Consider the following 16,917-nt stretch of genomic DNA (forward strand, 5'->3'; position numbering starts at 1 on the left):
CTCTATAAGTCAACTGATTTAGAATGTTGATTGATTTAGGGTGGCCTCACGTGGGGTAAATGGGAAGGCTAGAAACTAGCTTTATGAGACTTTCAACTCTCAGAGGCTAGTTGAGGCATGCTTCATGTTCTCATGTCAGCAGCAGAGGTGCAACAAAGGAAAAGTGATGTGTTAATACTGACTCAAGCCCCAGCTTCATGACTTGTAACATCTGGGCCCAGACAGGCCACATAGAAGACTCAGACTCAGAGTGGAGGCTACTTGGCAAAAGTGTGGACACAAGCAGGAATGAAGAACTGTGACGAGTGATATAACCAACCTACTGTACATACTAAATTAATTGATTCTATACTAATCTGGGCATCTCCACTATAACCTCCTAATTCCTTTCTTAGAACTATATCATTAAAAAAAAAAAAAAACAGACTACCTTAAATACACACACACAACCTACATTGTTCATTTTCTGTTTATATTCTTCTTTATGCTAATATAAATCATTGGCTCAAATATTATTTCTGTAGAGACTGAGCAAAAGAATAGTATACTTTTTTTTTTAAGTTTCCTTTATTTATGGATACAAGAACTGGGGTGTGGGCCAGAGGTGTGGGGGGTGAGAGGATTCACCAGAGACAGAATGGGAAGGAGAACAGGCAGATCTACTGAAAAACACTGCTGAGGGGAGCAGCAGGTGAGACAGGAGTGGTTTGCTGTGCCATGGGGAATCGAATTTGTGCTGCAGTGGCTGGCAATAGCTTGACAGTGGTGTCTTTAACCCCTGCGCCACCAGGGAGGCCCCAGAATAGTATAGTTTTAAATAGAAAGATCACGGGGTATAGACTTTGTGTTCAGCATACATGACAAATATTATTCACATGACATTTATCAGATAAAATTTGTGTGGATATTTTATATACAAGCTACACTGCAAATAAAGTATATATTTAATAAAAATGAGCTGATCATTCTACAAACATTCCATTTGCCTATTATAATGAAATTGTGTGTTAAGTGTCACTCTTAAAGCAATGGAGATGGCATTTGCATATCAGTTTAATTGCTTTGGATTAAACATTGAAAGATGAGAGCCAAGAGAGCTTATTAAGCTGAAATGAGGGCAAGTGATAAAAAAGTGATATTATGTCAACACTACATCTGGAGGTCTGTTGCCATTTCCATTTTAAATCCTAAATTGCAGTGTTTCTTAAAATTATCATTGAATGCCATAATCTTGAAATATAATTAAAAAATTAAAAGGTTAATGTAGAGTTGTGTTTGATAAATGCAATTTGATTTAAAAGCCAAGCTAGAGTTTTCTCTACTTTGTTCATATATACGTTCCTAATGTACTAGACTGTAAGCTTTTGAAAGACGCCATGTCCTTTTTACTGTTGCACCATTAGTTTCAATATAGTCTGTCTTATAAGTGCCCAGTGAATATTTGTGAATGAAAGAGTGAGTGCAAGGCATCATTACCCCTTTATAGTTATTGTTAAGCTTTTTTTTTATTTTTTTATTTTTTCGAGGCAACACATTCTCTTTAATTGGATGGGGCTACATTTCCTTCCTCGCAGTTTCTGCCTCAGCATGAGGTGAGCAGACTCCCTGGAAGCCATTAGCCATGAGATCCTAAGCATTTTAGGTGAGGGCTTGGGCACTGCTGATCTTGATTAGAGCCTCCAACTGGACTCCCTTCCATTCTGAAACACTGTGCACTCGCTGGCCTTTTTCTTTGCCTCAGAGACTCATCAGTCACTAAATCATAAAGTCTTGCAGCCATCTAAATGGAAGTAGGCTGTGGGGTGAGGCACCTTAATTTGTAATTAGGGGTGTATCATCAGCATGTTTGCTCTGGGGCCTTATGTTAGAAACCACATTTTGTTTGCAGTGTCCACAGCATCAGAAAACTGATATCACATCATTTTATCAATCAACGATAAGCAGATCTCATTCATTTGCACTGGAGAACTGGCACCCTTCTAGGTGGTCTATGTTGCTTACCAGAGTGATTTTAGGTTTGCCAGAAATCTGTATTGTGTCAGAGCATCTAAAACATATCCTTTAAATTTGATGAAAATAACCCCGGCATTTCTGTTATTCTGGAGAATTTATCTTATGAATATCTAAGAGGTTTATAAATAGTATCTTCTTTGATCCTTATAAGAAATGTGGGAAAAGGCTCTCTTAAATATCTGCATTTTGCAGATGAAAAAACTGAGGCACAGTGAGATTAAAAGACTTTCTCATGGGCCTCCCTGGTGGCCTAAGGGTTAAGTCTCAGTGCTATCACTGCTGAGGCTTGAGTTGGATCCCTGGCTAGGGGTCTAACCTGCATATGAGGCAGCAGACCTCTCAGGGCTCCCCTGATGCTCCCCCTTAGCCATGTATTTAAATAAATTTTGCCTGTTCTGCTCCCCACTCAGTCTCTAGTGAATCCTCTCACCCCCCATACCTCTGGCCTATACCCCAGTTCTTCTGTGCAAAAATAAACAAACAAAAAATATTAAAGAAAAAAAAAAGAAACTTATCCATGGCCCCATGACTATTAAGTGGCAGAGTAAGGTTTTGAAATTAGACAGAGTGGCTCCAAAGAAGTTCTGTTCTTAAACACTGTTCTCTAGAGTGTAAGTGACTGAGGTTCCCTTGAGACCCCTGCAAATGAAGTATTTTATATCCCACATCTTTTACTGTTATTTAAAATTTTTAAATGTGGTAGAAAAATCACATCACATAAAATCTTCCACCCTAACCATTTTACGTATACAGTTCAGTAGTGTTTGGCATATTTACACTGTCGTACAACAAATCTCTGGAAACTGTTCATCTGGCAAAACTGAAGCAGTGCTCCCTGAACAGCTCCCCATTTCCTGATCATATCTACATTTAAGTCCTATCATCCCAAACATACCACCCCAATCTCATAAGACTCCTTCCAACTATTATCACATGATGTAATAACAACTCCACAGAGAAAGGAAAGTATTTTATTTGCATAGATTTATATATTTCCAAAATGCAAAACATCTAAGAAATACAAATCCACAAGATATGGGTGATCTTAGTTTTTTGCCTTCTTTTTGTTCCTCAGATAGGCCTTGGAATTTTGTCAAAGAAAACTTTTGTGTTACATTTCATTACAATGACCTATGATGAATCACAACTTAAGGACTATTTTATTGGATCACAGCAAACAAAAAAACACCCCTATTTACTTTCCTTATTTCTTACATATAACTTTTGCTTAAAGAGAAACTGTATTCAAATGCTGATAAAATTTACTAATACTAGATATATATCCTATTTTATAATAATTCTCATTTAAAGACAATTGTAATATTCAACAGATAGAATTATAGAATATAAATATGCATTAATATATATCTATAATTGTATACATAGTAAGCTTTAACCATTCCAGTAAAAGTACAAATGACATAAACATGCATGCAAAGTTATATAATGTATGTTTGAAAAAATAAACAGAAATTGAAGAGAATATTTATCATGAACATTTTCAATTCTTGCTTTTCCTATAACTACTATATTTGGCCCATTAATAACCCTGTGAAATAGCTTTAAGTGTGCTGTAATAAAGGGTGACATGGAAATACACACAGGTTCCAAAGGGATGGTATTTAGGCTAAGTATTAAAGATAAGCAGAGGATTGAAACAAGTTCACATTTGAGGTGCTCATCCAACTTGAGGAAATGAGAGAAACCTGACAGCTAGGGAGCACCAGTCTTTAAATTCTACCAAAGCCAAAAATGTGAATGAGGAAGTGGAAGGAGGTTGGGGATAGACTATATCCAGGTCAAAAGGAGACATCATACACCACCTGAGGAGGGGTGTTCCTAAACTTCAAAATACAAACAACGATGTAAACTAATGGTACCTCAGTAATTTTTTTTTTTCAAAAGACATCCTATGGCCAAACAATATAGTTTAAATTCATTTGCAGAATATGCAGATGCGGGGGAGGCAATGAAGCAAAGGAATGTGACATGATAAGAAATGTCACAGATGAAAATATTTGATCTAAATCCATATGCTAGTGTCAGCACTCATTCTGCCTCCAAATTTTTACTCCTGTTACCTTAGATTGGGTGGTTATCATCTATTTAGAAGGTCTGAGAATTTCTCTAAGAATTTCGGAAAGTCCACAAATTGCAGTACAAGTAGTTTTGGATGATAAGGATATACAAATATGTTTTCTGGTTTTGAAATTATTTAAAATTGAACTTTGGTGGAGGACTCTGAGTGCCTCAGTGATTACACCCGAGAGGAGAGATCCTGTACTGTCAAGACACTGGCAGGGATGTAAAATAGAGGTACTTCAATAACAATCAATCAATCAGGGATATAAAATAGAGATACTTCAATAACAATCAATCAATCAATAGATAAATAAATAACTTTGTGAGTTATACATAAAACAGTAAAGGGTCTGATAGGCTTGGGGAAATGATGACTGTCATATTTGGATATATTAACTGAAAGATGTCACCAGTCATCCAAGAGGATGTAAATAACAAATGTCATTACAATAAATAAATTATTTCAACTAAAGTAACAATTTTACTGATGTTTTCAATAGCTCATTCATTTCAAGCAAGCTTTCGAGAAAATCAGGAAGATGATATTTTTAACTTATACTTAGATATGATATAAAATATTTTAAAGTATTATCCACAAATAGGAATTTACTGAAGCTTTTGTTTGAGAGACAGAATTTCATCTACTCAGTTTTGTCTTTTTCTTGTTATCTTACTCTGTAATCCTAAAATATATTTTTGGGGAGCTGGAGGAATCATTTTTAATTAGCAGATATATTTAAAGATATTTTCATATCACAATTATTTGGTCTTTTCCCTACAATTCCTTATTTGGTCTTTTTCCTTATTTGGTATTTCCCCTACAATTCCTTATTGTTATTTACTGTTATTGTTATAAACTTCTCATTTTTCATTAACTTGTCTATTATAAGTCAAGAAATTTTCACCTCTTCTGTCTTATAATTAATATTTTGTCTGACGGGGACAAAATAATTGAGACAGAATAGAGGAGCAAGATGAATGTTAGATAGCAGGTGCATTTGTATATTATGAAGTGTTTGCAAAATAATAAGCATCACATGAATAATGTAGTTGAAAAATATTGTCTGGCAAATGATATTGAGTCATATATCCAAATCATTCCACAATAACTGAAGAATGAATTATTTTGTGCATAATGCATCCAGTTTTATCAGATAGAGAATTCACTATATGGGGCATCTAGGGTAAAGAGGCTACTGCTTATTAATAGAGAAATAAAATTATCTTTCTATCTCTTAACTATCTATAAATAAATAATTTATACATATATACATATAAACAATTTGAATATCAACAGGATATATGTAGGTTTTCAAATTGCTTGCTTATCTTTAAAATTCTAGCATAGTTTTCTTTTGAAAAACTAAAATTCTCTGGCAAATTTGACTAAGTTTGACTTTTATGTAGCTATTATTTGCACTGTTATTATATTTTATTTCAGCCTACGTATTTGTTTACTTCAAATATTTAATATTGTATGAAAATTAGCTTTAAGTATTAATATTTAGTATATCTAACTTTCACTTAACCTTGACAATAAAATTAAGAACTAGTTATTACTATTCATGTTTAGAGATGAGGGACTAGAGATTCAGAGATGTTGCAAAATAGGATAAGGGGAGGGACAAAAAAGGAAATACATTAGTAAACTCTGGAGCTTGGATTTTAACTTTATGGTGGCTTGTGCCATAGTGCATTCTTTTCTTTTTTTTTAAAGCATTGGGTTATGCTTCTATATAGTTTGTACACCCAACCATGGAAAATAGAGACATTTAACACCAAAATGAAGCAAAACTCATCCATAAAAACAACAAAAAGATAATACAAGACTTAAATTTTTGGAGTAGTCGATGTGCCTCTCTTCATTTTACCTTTTGGCTGGTTTGGTTGTATCCTCAATAGCTGGATGTGTTTGACCTGACTGGGTGGTTACTGTTGCCATAGCCAGTGGGTGCTGCAAGATTCCGCTCTGTAGCTGCTGTGGCTGGAGCTGTGCCCATGGCTGTTGTTGCAACTGTGGCTCTGGCTGCGGCCCCGGCTGCAACGGTGGCTGCAGTGGCTGAGGCCGTGGCAGCAACCGTGGCAGAGGCCGTGGCAGCAACCGTGGTTGTGGCCGTGACTGCGGCCGTGGCTGTGGCTGCGGCCGCGGCCGTGGCTGAGGCCGTGGCCGTGGCCGTGGCTGAGGCCGAGGCTGAGGTTGTGGCTGCGGCCGTGGTTGCAGGCGTGGCTGCTGCCGTGGTTGCAGGCGTGGCTGTGGGCGTGGCCATGGCTGAAGCCGTGGCTGAGGTCGTGGCTGTGGCCAGGGTTGTGGCTGTGCCTGCAGCCATGGCTGCTGTTGAGGTTGCAGTTGTGTCTGTTGTTGAGACTGCAGCTGCGGTTGTGGTTGATGTTGCAGATTAGGTTGATGCTGCTGTAAGGCAGAGGAGAGCTGGAATGTTTCCTGAGTTTGACTTTGCTCAGGTCTGCTCTGGACAGAGCCAAGTTGAGACAACACAGCTGCCTGGGGCTGCATACAAGTTCCCACTCCAGTGAGGTTGATGACAACAGCTTGCTGAGCAGATAAGGGTGCTGCCTGTGTAGTTGAACCTTGTGCCCTTGAACCCTGTGACACCGGTTGCTGAGGACAGGAAGTGGAAGATTGCTGAAGTTGTTGTGGAATCAATTGATAGAGCCATTGCTGCTGTGGCTGTTGTGGCTGCTGCATCTGTAGTGGCTGTTGCTGCTTCTGTGGCTGCTGCTTTGTATTCAAAATGAGTGAACCTTGTGGAACCTGGAGTACCGTTAAGTGTGTAAGACTTGAATTATTTTCTAAAAAAAGTTGAACACCCATTTGAGATGGTTCCTGCAACGCACCAGGCAGCACATTTGGTGTCTGACCTCTTGAGGGCTGGTTACTAGGCTTTATTCCTGCAGGAGCTGTGTCTCCAGGGGTAGAGCTTTGCACAGGGTTGGACCCACTGACTAAAGCTTGGGCTCCAAAAACAGGGCCCACCACATTGATAATATTCAGGCCAGAGGAGTCGGCCGTGACCTGGGTCACTGGTGTTCTCTGTGATGAGCTGACAGTGGATGGGGTTGGGGTTCCCTTTAAGGAGCTGACAGTGGATAGTGCTGGAGTTCTTTGTGATGAGCTGATGGTGGACAATGTTGGGATTCTTTGTGATGAGCTGACGGTGGATAGGCCTGGAGTACTTTGTGAGGAGATGACAGTGAATAGGGATGGTGTTCCCTGTGATGAGCTGACAGTAGACGGGGCTGGGATACTCGGTATTGAACTGACAGTGGAGAGTATTGGGATTCTCTGTGAGGAGCTGACAGTGGAGAGTGTTGGGATTCTCCGTGAGGAGCTAACAGTGTACAGTGTCGGGATTCTCCGTGAGGAGCTGATAGTGGACAGTGTTGGGATTCTCCGTGAGGAGCTAACAGTGGACAGTGTTGGGATTCTCTGTGAGGAGCTGACATCGGACAGGCCAGTTGCCCTCCTTGATGACCCAACAGTGGACAGTGTTTGGATTCTCTGTGAGGAGCTGGCACTGGACAGGCCAGTTGCCTTCCTTGATGACCCAACAGTGGACAGTGTTGGGATTCTCTGTGAAGAGCTGGCACTGGACAGGCCAGTTGTTCTACGTGATGAGCTGACAGTGGGCAGTGTCGGGATTCTCTGTGTGGAGCGGACAGTGAACAGTGTTGGAATTCTTTGTGATGAGCTGACAGCGGTCTGGCCAGTTGTTTTCTGTGATGAACTGACAATGGACAGTGTTGGGATTCTCTGTGATGAGCTGACAGTGGACCGACCAGTTGTTCTCCGTGAGGAGCTGACAGTGGACAGTGTTGGTATTTTCTGTGAGGAGCTGACATTAGACAGTGTTGGGATTCTCTGTGAGGAGCTGACACTGCACAGTGTTGGGATTCTCTGTGAGGAGCTAACAGTGGACAGTGTTGGGATTCTCTGTGAGGAACTGACATTAGACAGTGTTGGGATTCTCTGTGAGGAGCTGACACTGCACAGTGTTGGGATGCTCTGTGAGGAGCTGACAGTAGACACACCTGGAGTTTTCTGTGATGAGCTGACAGAAGACAGGCCTAGGGTTCTCTGTGATGAGACTTTAGCGGAAAGACCTGGAGAGCTCTCTGATGCGCTGATAGTAGACTGTGCTGAAGTTCTCTGTGAGGAGATAGCAGTGGATGGGGCTGGGGTTCCTTGTGATGAGCTGACAGCAGACAGACTGCCTACAGGAATCATGCTAACTTGATCCACTTCCACAGAGAATTTCTGAAAAAGACTTGGTGACTTCAAAGTAGGAGTGGGTGATGGAGATTTAAGAAAGCTGCTTTCCTGTTGTGGAATAAAATTGTTCCCTGGGGAACTATTTTCTGAGCTTGAGGAAAGTATGGTGGATAGAGGTGGATATTTGACTCCCTCCCCCAATACTGAAGACTGAACTGACATACTCTCAGACTGTTCTGTTTCTTTCTCTGGAGAAAGATGACTAAGAATAGGTGAGTCACTGGAGCTGTACGACAGGTTGACTGGAGAGTTGGATTTCTCCTGGACCAGTTCCTCTGACTGACTGTCTATCATCCCAGCATCAGTCTTTGACCCAGTCATATTCAATTGATCATCCATGGAGCAGTGTGAGGGAGACATATATTTCTCATATCTGACTTTTTTATGTGACCTTATTTTTCCAGAAAAAAGTGGATCATTAAATGACTGCATGAAAGGCAGCTTTGTTTTCTGGTACTGATCACTAGCTTCACTTCCAAATACATAATCATCATCTACCTCCTGGGTTGGCCAAACTATTGGTTCTGAATCCTCACCTTCTACAGACTCCTTCTCTTTAGCATACTCCTCCACATCCACTTCAGAAGGTATGGCCAAGTCACAGGGTCTCTGTTGCCATATATCTATACACTTTCCTGCTATAGGAAATTTGAGGTCACAATGTTCACCTGTTTTACTTTCTTGCCCATTTTTGTAAGTTAACACTCTTAGCTCAGGAGGAGGTAGATGAGACAACTCCTGCTTCTTATTCATAGAAGGCATAGAATACCTCTTGAAACTTTGTTTCATTGGGTTAGTATTCATCTTTTGTTTGTTGTAAAGCAGTCTGTTTTCCGTGCAGGCTACTGTTATAGAAGGATCAAGACACAGGGGTTCCGCTGTAGCTAAGATCAACTGGCTCTCCAGCAAAAGTTTGTCTTCCTGGGTCCAGTTGTGGTCATCGCCAGTTATTGACTGCACATCCGCGGCTAAAGTCTGCATGGTTGGACGTAAGAGAATGTGCCTACTTTGGTAACCAGGGGGTTCCGTATTGCTGCACTGCCTGTAGTCTCGAACTTCTGCTATGACACACCCACGATGAAAAATATTAATCTCAGATTTTTCCAGGAGATCTACCAGAACAGGGGGTAATTCTTCAGCATCCAAGTATTGCAGCAATTCCCCTTCTTCATAGCGCATTCGGATGGTTTCAGAATAGGATTCATTATTTTCCTTGAGCATCAGAGAATAGCCCTCATTTCCTGGGTATAGATTGACCACTAAACACGGCAAGGACTCTCTCGCCACTAGCTTCTCTAACAAATTCACATTACTTCTTAATTCCTCAGTCCCCTCAGGCTCTTTTTCACATTCCTCAACATATATGTCGTACAGTTTTTGGTGGAGAGACTTTTCCCCACTAGGTGAATGTTTCGTGTTAGGCGGCCTCTGTTGGGCACTTTCAATGATCGACTCAGCACGATCCAAAGCTCGTTCTAAAGCTCGTTGCATTACGGCATAAATTAGGGCCCCTAAACAAAGAGAAAATGTACGTGTGTCTATAAAGCAACCTGAAAATCCTACCTTTACTATCAATGTGTAGCTCTGAAAAACACTGCAACTCCACAGTGAAGTCACAAGCATAACTTCAATATGAACTTCAAGAAAACCTCCTTCAACAAAATGCTATGCAAGTTCGCGAGAGTTCTCAAACATACCTGTATCAGAACTCACGTTGGCATGGGCCTCTGAGCTGATCTCGCTTTTGCGTCACGTAGTTGCTACCATAGGCCGGAAGTTGACGTGCGAGGGCTAAGGTCATCTACCCTTATGTGCGCCTGCGTGTGCATTCTCATACTGTCCCGTGGAGCGAGGGGACGAGAGAGAGGAGTGGACCATGTTCTGTACTTCCTGTTCCGGGGCTTGTACTTACTGCTAATGAGTTGAAGCAGGTATCTCTGTTCACTCACTGCAGTTTTCCAAGATAATGACAAAAACCGTTTTTAGGGACTGATGCAGTGTCCTTTTTTTTTTCTTTCTCTCTTTGCTTTTGTAAAATAAAGACCAGCTTTCATAAATACATATATAAATAGTTGAGCAGCTTTCATTAATACAAATAGAAATTTATCAGACAACTAAAAGAGTCATGCCATCGCAATTCTGGAGTTAGGAGAGAAATCTAAATCGGAGGTATTGATAAGGATGTTGTCAACATCTATTTGGAGTTATTATCCAGAGGTTGTCACCCAGATTCAGGTACTTTTTAATGTTATTAGAAATACAAGTTATGTAATACTTAAGGAAAATTTGTAAGTCAGGCATTTTTATCCTCATTTTTCAAATGAGAAAACTAACATTGAACCAACTTAATGGGTTCAGGGTGCAAAATGGCAATCAATCGAGGCAGGTTACAAACCAAGATCTCTGACTCTAAAGCCTGACTTCTACTTTTCTAGGAAACTACCCCTAAAAGCAGAGGAGCATTTGAAAGCATTGATGAGAAATTGGGTAGCAGGGTCCCAACTGGATTCATATTAAGATAGCTTGTAAATTGTGTATGTTATTTTCCACAAATATAATGTATTAACTTACTTCTTTTGAAGTAAAGTTGATCTTTCATCAAGATATCCCATTATAACCAGTTAGCACATGTCTAAAGTTTACATGGAAAAATAAATATCCAAGAATAGTGGAGAAAATGATGAGGGGGTATCCCAATATTACCTCAGTTAAAAATAAGTAAGAAAGGCCTCCCTGGTGGCACAAGGGGTTAAGCACTGCACTATGAAGCAATCCGCAGCTTCTGCAGCATGAGTTTGATCCCCAGCCACTGAGGGAGCTACCCACATGATGCAGCAGACCTCTCCTGACTCTCTCACTGTTCCCCTCAGCACTGTACTTCAGTCAGTCTGCCTGTTCTATTCCCCACTCTGTGTCTGGTGAATACTCTCACCCCCTGCGTCTTTGGCCTGTACCCCAGCTCTTGTATGCATAAATAAATAAATCTTTAAAAAAATAAAAATAAACAAGAATATAAATAAATAAATGTAAAATTTAAAGTGTTTTTTTTTAAGATTTATTTATTTATACAAGAACTGGGATACAGCCCAGATGTGCAGGAGGTGAGAGGATTCACCAGAGACAGAGTGGGGAACAGAACAGGCAGAATGATTGAAATACACTGCTGAGAGGAGCGGCAGGTGAGACAGGAGAGGTCTGCCATGCCATGTGGGTATCTGCAGCTGGCCGGGATTAAACCCATGCTGCAGAGTCTGCGGACAGCTTCACAGTGCTTCACTCAACCGCCTGCACCACCAGGGAGGCCTGATAATTGTAAAATTTAGAATAATAATTAATGTCAAAAACTTGCCATATCAGGTATTATATTACATTAAACAGTATATTGCAGTTGCATAGATTTCAAGAAAAATAAGTTGTGCAGATGGAGATCTGTTCCCCAAATATACAAGAGTTTGTTAAACGGTATCATGTCAGTGGAGAAAAGATTAAATTTTTAACTCATTGATTTTAGGAAAATGAGCCTATTTGAAGAAAAAATTGTATATTTACCATTTCTATAAAAATGAATGGGTCAAAGAAGAACAGTAGTAGTATAAGAAAAAAATATGGGAGAATTTAAAAATATATATAATCACAGATTGGAGGAGGTCTTTCTAAAACACACAAAATCCAGAAGGTATAAAGTGAACAGTTGATAAAATAATTACAAAGAAATTATTGGATGGCAAACAATCAAAATAAATTAAATAATAGATCCCAAACCTGGAGAAAATATTTACAATACACTTTGACTAATAGGCTTAATGTAAAAGAGATCTTACAGCTCTGCCATACTATTATTTTTAAGATTTATTTATGCATACAAGAACTGGGGTATAAGCCAGAGTTGTGGGGGCTGAGAGGATTCATCAGAGACAGAGAGGGGAACAGAACAGAGAGATTGACTGAAATACACTGCTGAGGGGAACAGCAGGTGAGTCAGGAGAGGTCTGCTACACCATGTGGGTAGTTCCCTGGTCTGGGATTGAACTCATGCTTCAGTGTCTGCTGATAGCTTCACAGATTATATCTTAACCACTTGTGCCACCAGGGAGGCCCTCTGTCATACTATTTTATGTCATGTTTGTGTCCCTTTTTTGTTCCTAAAAGTTATCTTTATACCAGATGGTATCGCTCATAGCAGTAATTTAGAAAACCTAAATAAGGGACCAGGAAAAAGACTAATTATAATAAAGTAAAAATCAAAATCAACAAGCAACTATGAACCAGAGACACACTCCGGGGGGGTGGGGGGGAGAGAGGGAGTAGGAGCAAAACAAGGGTGGTGGGACTTGTATGGGGACTATAACCAACATGAAAATGCATACATTGTGCAAAAATGAAAAATGATGTAAAAAAATATATATAAAATAAAATTTTTTCAAAAAGGTTATCTTTATGCTGACACCTTTAGGTAATCACTCATCCCCTTTTTCTCTTATGCTAGCTTTAAATAACATTTTTACTTCCACCTGCACGTTAATGCATCTGGTTACCTAGATTCCTTTCTTCCTTCTCTTTGTATTTTTTAGTTGTGTTATTTCTGCTTTAATGAGCAAACAATATCTGTACATTATTCCTCCAACCTTAATGCTACCTGTTTAGTACCATATTTTCAATTAAATGCACTTACTACCAAAAGTTCTTCAAATCTTTCTTCATCTTTTCATTTTAAAATTCTCTTCCTTTATTTATATGTAGAATACTCCTGACATTTTTTTTTTTAAACTTTGCTGGTTACGAAATCTTGGCACATATACTGACATTTACTTTTAACTCTTGAATATGTTGCTCTGCTTTGTGCTTTGTTTTTTCTTTACTGTGTATTTCTTGGCTTTTCCGTGGAGGTTCAGAGGCTATTTTCTCTATTTTAAAAGTAGAATAGTTTATTAAGATATTTCTTGGAATTGACTATCCTTTCCCATTTTCCTGGGTCCTTTTAAAATATAAATTCAGGGCCTTCCTGGTGGTGCAGGCAGTTGAGCACCACATCGTGAAGCTGTCCGCAGCCTCTGCAGCACAGGGTCGATTCCCCACCAGCCAGAGAGAAACCCACATGGTGCGGGAGATCTCTCCTGTGTCGCCCGCTGCTCCCCTCAGCAGCATATTTCAGTCAGTCTGCCTGTTCTGTTATCTGCTCTGTATCCAGTGAATCCTCTCACCCTCCCGCGCATCTGGCCTGTACCCCAGTTCTTGCATAAATGAATATATATATATATATATTTGTGTATATATATATATATATATAAATTCAGAGACTGTATTTCAACAATGTTTTCTTGAATTATAGTCATAAGATATTTCTTCTGTTACTTTGGTTTGCTTTTTTTTACCCTTTAGGAATTTCAGTTATAAGTTAATTAAATAATCTCTTCCTATCTTTTCTCTCATATTTTTCTAAACTTTTTCATATTTATTTTTGAACTGTCATTTTGATACTATTATTTCCCCTGGGTTAATGACCTTATTTTTATTAATTTGTGGGAGTCTTGAGGAGTCTGAAGAATTATTTGAGACCAGGTACACATAGTACTGCCTATTGGGATATCGAAAAAAAGGAACATGGAAAGAGCATTGGCCCAAAAGTTGTTAACCCTTCTTAAGAAGCATGAAGCACCTTTGAGAGGAAGACTAAGAGTGAAGAAATTGGCTAAGATAACTAATGAACCAGTGTATTATCACTATAGGATCAGTACAGTGTCAAAGAATGATAAGAAAGGAGACTTAACATAAAAAGGTACTATGTATGTAAAATACCACTACTACCAACAGTAACAAAATCTACATTTCTTAATGGCAGCAAAAGGGGTGTTTTTTTAAAGATTATTTATTTATACAAGAACCGGGTACAGACTAGATTCATGGGAGGGTGAGAGGATTCACCAGAGCCAGAGTGGGGAACAGAACAGGCAGACTGACGAAATACACTGCTGAGGGGAGCAGCAGGCGATGCAGGAGAGGTCTGTGGCGCCATGTGGGACCCTCGTGGGCTGGTATCGAACTGGCACTGCAGAGGCTGCGGACAGCTTCACAGCGCGGTGCTCAACTGCCTGCGCCACTAGGGGAGGCCCAGAAGAGGGTGGTTTTGAAATATGAAATCAAGTAGGACTTGCTGTCTCCCTAACTTACCTATCTGAAAGTGTCTTCTGTTGCTGGAGTTCAGGGGATAAATAATTAAAAAAAAAAAAAAAAGAAAGAAAGAATGTCAATTTAACAACTTAAACCATTGCAAAGCTCGTCCACAGACAGTGAAGTGGATCAGAGGTTAAAAAATACTTTTTTTTCCCAAAGAATGCAACATTTAATTACTCTGATAATTTATACAAATGTTATCCATCAGTGGGGGGCAGAAAACCTATCTGAGTGCCACAGGGGTAACTTAAGACTCAAGAGGCAATGAATAAGGAAGACAAAAACCTAGGAAAATGCTGGCATTTAAGGAAAAAGGAGAGAAAAGATGGAGGCACAAAAGTAAAACACCCTCTAATAAAATATCAAGATGCGTGGACCTAAATAGCATTGAATGATACATTATTCTCAATACACATGACAGTTGAAAGCCAGGAATTTATTGATAATTTGATAATTTCCTGAAAATGCTGGTGAGAAATTCTATGGTGAGACCAAAGAAAAGGGGAAATCTGAATTGAGAAAGTGAGGAGAATAGTGTATGCTATCACTGAAAGATTTTTATGACTGAAGGAAAATAAGTAAATTATAGGTAGAAATAGAGGACACACATATGCACACAAAAAACACCTTTATGTAAAATATCTCAATAATGCATTCATGGATCGGGTAAATAAAACGTGCATAATTACAAAATATTTTTACTAATGCATTTTTGGAGTCTTTGGGAAGGTTTTAAGCCTTCCTATAGATGATCATTTAACAAATGATAAATTAGCATACCTAAAGCCACAATTCTAACTTACTTATGTTATGTGAATTGTACATTATAGACATAACACATGATAAATGACACCAGTAACTACAAAATCCAATGATTCAGTGATACTCTGTACAAATTGGATTCCAAATAAATCCATATGTGTAAAAGAAAACCAGAAGTCAGAAAGTAATGTAATAGCTTTTACAAATTAGCTACCAAGGTAATTACAGTTGGATCTAAGAGACTAGTGAACGGAAAGTTTTTGAAAGTAGGAACGATTGCTATGCTGTGTATAAATTTAAGCTTTAAGAAAGTACTCAAGGGGGCCTCCCCTGGTGGCACAGGTGGTTGAGTGGCACACTGTGAAGCTGTCCACAGCCTTGGCAGTGCTGGTTCAATCCTGGCCTGCCGGCGAGAATCCCACATGGTATGGCAGACCTCTCCTGTCTTGCCCACTGCTCCCTTCAGCAGTGTATTTCGTCAGTCTGCCTGTTCTGTTCCCCGCTCTGTCTCTGGTGAATCCTCTCACCCTCCTGCGCATCTGGCCTGTACCCCAGTTCTTGTATAAATTAATAAATAAATCTTTAAAAAAACAAAAAGAAAGTACTCAAGGAAGAGATATCCAGTTAATTTTTCTGATATTTTTTATCAATGTATGAAGAAGAATTTGGGGAAACCATGCATCTTGATGAGACTGCAACGGAGTTGAAATTTTCCATTCCATAAGAGTTCTCTCTTTCTTCTTACTATTTTCATAATGAACTTTTAAGAAAGAGCAGATATTATAACTGCAACCCATGTGTATAATAAAGCCATTTAAAAATTTGTGTAATTGTTATTTCGTATGTAAAGGACATGAGAAATAATGTTACAGTATTGCTAAGGAAGTAGTTTTGACAGCTAATTATTCCACCTCCCTTCTGGCTAGAGATAGGTGTTTTTCTATGACCCATATTTCTGAAAATGCTGAATTGCAAAATGCCTATCCCATGTACACAGCTGTTGACATCTGCAATATTTAACAATCCAGTTCTAGAATTCTCTTGGTGATTCATCCATCTAAAACTTAGAGAGGAGAGGTGATAACAGACAAGCCTTCATTCATGGGATGCTTTTCCCTTTATCCTCAGTTTCAACTGCAGCTCTTTCTAGCAATTATATGAGACAAGTTTAACTTAATTTCAAATGAATCGGACTTTGCTCCCAGAAAGGGTGTTCCATTCATACTGAACCTTTGTATAAAAATGAGAAGTTGGATCTGGAGAACAGAAATGGAAGGGGTCTATATTCACCATGGATAAGGAGATTAAATAGAAGGAGCTATGTGATTTATCTCTTTTATGAGGTGCTGCTGGAAAGGAGATTAAGCTTTTTAAAAAGTGGTGACCTTGACATGGACTCCTTATTTAGCCAGTGGTGAAATATTATGAATAATGAAGAGTATGTGAAACAATAATGAATCTAAGCGATAAGATTCAAGAGATGAGTGAGGTTGACAATCTAAGGGGATAAACCATTACTGCAGGTAGTAACAACAGTAATACATGTTTCATAGTGGTTTGTCCATTACAAAATATGTTTACATCAACATGTTATTTACTTT

General features: G+C 39.1%; 2 protein-coding genes across 2 annotated transcripts in view; one reads left to right on the top strand and one right to left on the bottom strand.

Moving 5' to 3' along the window:
* The window catches only part of IL1RAPL1 (interleukin 1 receptor accessory protein like 1), a gene marked incomplete at its 5' end in the record, with an annotated part of 983,085 nt that overhangs the window by 474,303 nt on the left and 491,865 nt on the right, over window positions 1–16,917 (top strand). The window lies entirely within an intron of this gene.
* LOC311186922 (transcription factor SPT20 homolog) lies at window positions 5,963–9,874 on the bottom strand (the record flags this gene model as incomplete). The annotated part of the gene is made up of 1 exon (XM_084258149.1): window positions 5,963–9,874. The coding sequence occupies one exon, from the start codon at window positions 9,872–9,874 to the stop codon at window positions 5,963–5,965; it is 3,912 nt and encodes a 1,303-aa protein (XP_084114275.1).

The sequence above is a fragment of the Talpa europaea genome (assembly GCF_964194135.1).
Source record: "Talpa europaea genome assembly, chromosome: X".
Taxonomy (NCBI): Eukaryota; Metazoa; Chordata; class Mammalia; order Eulipotyphla; family Talpidae; genus Talpa; species Talpa europaea.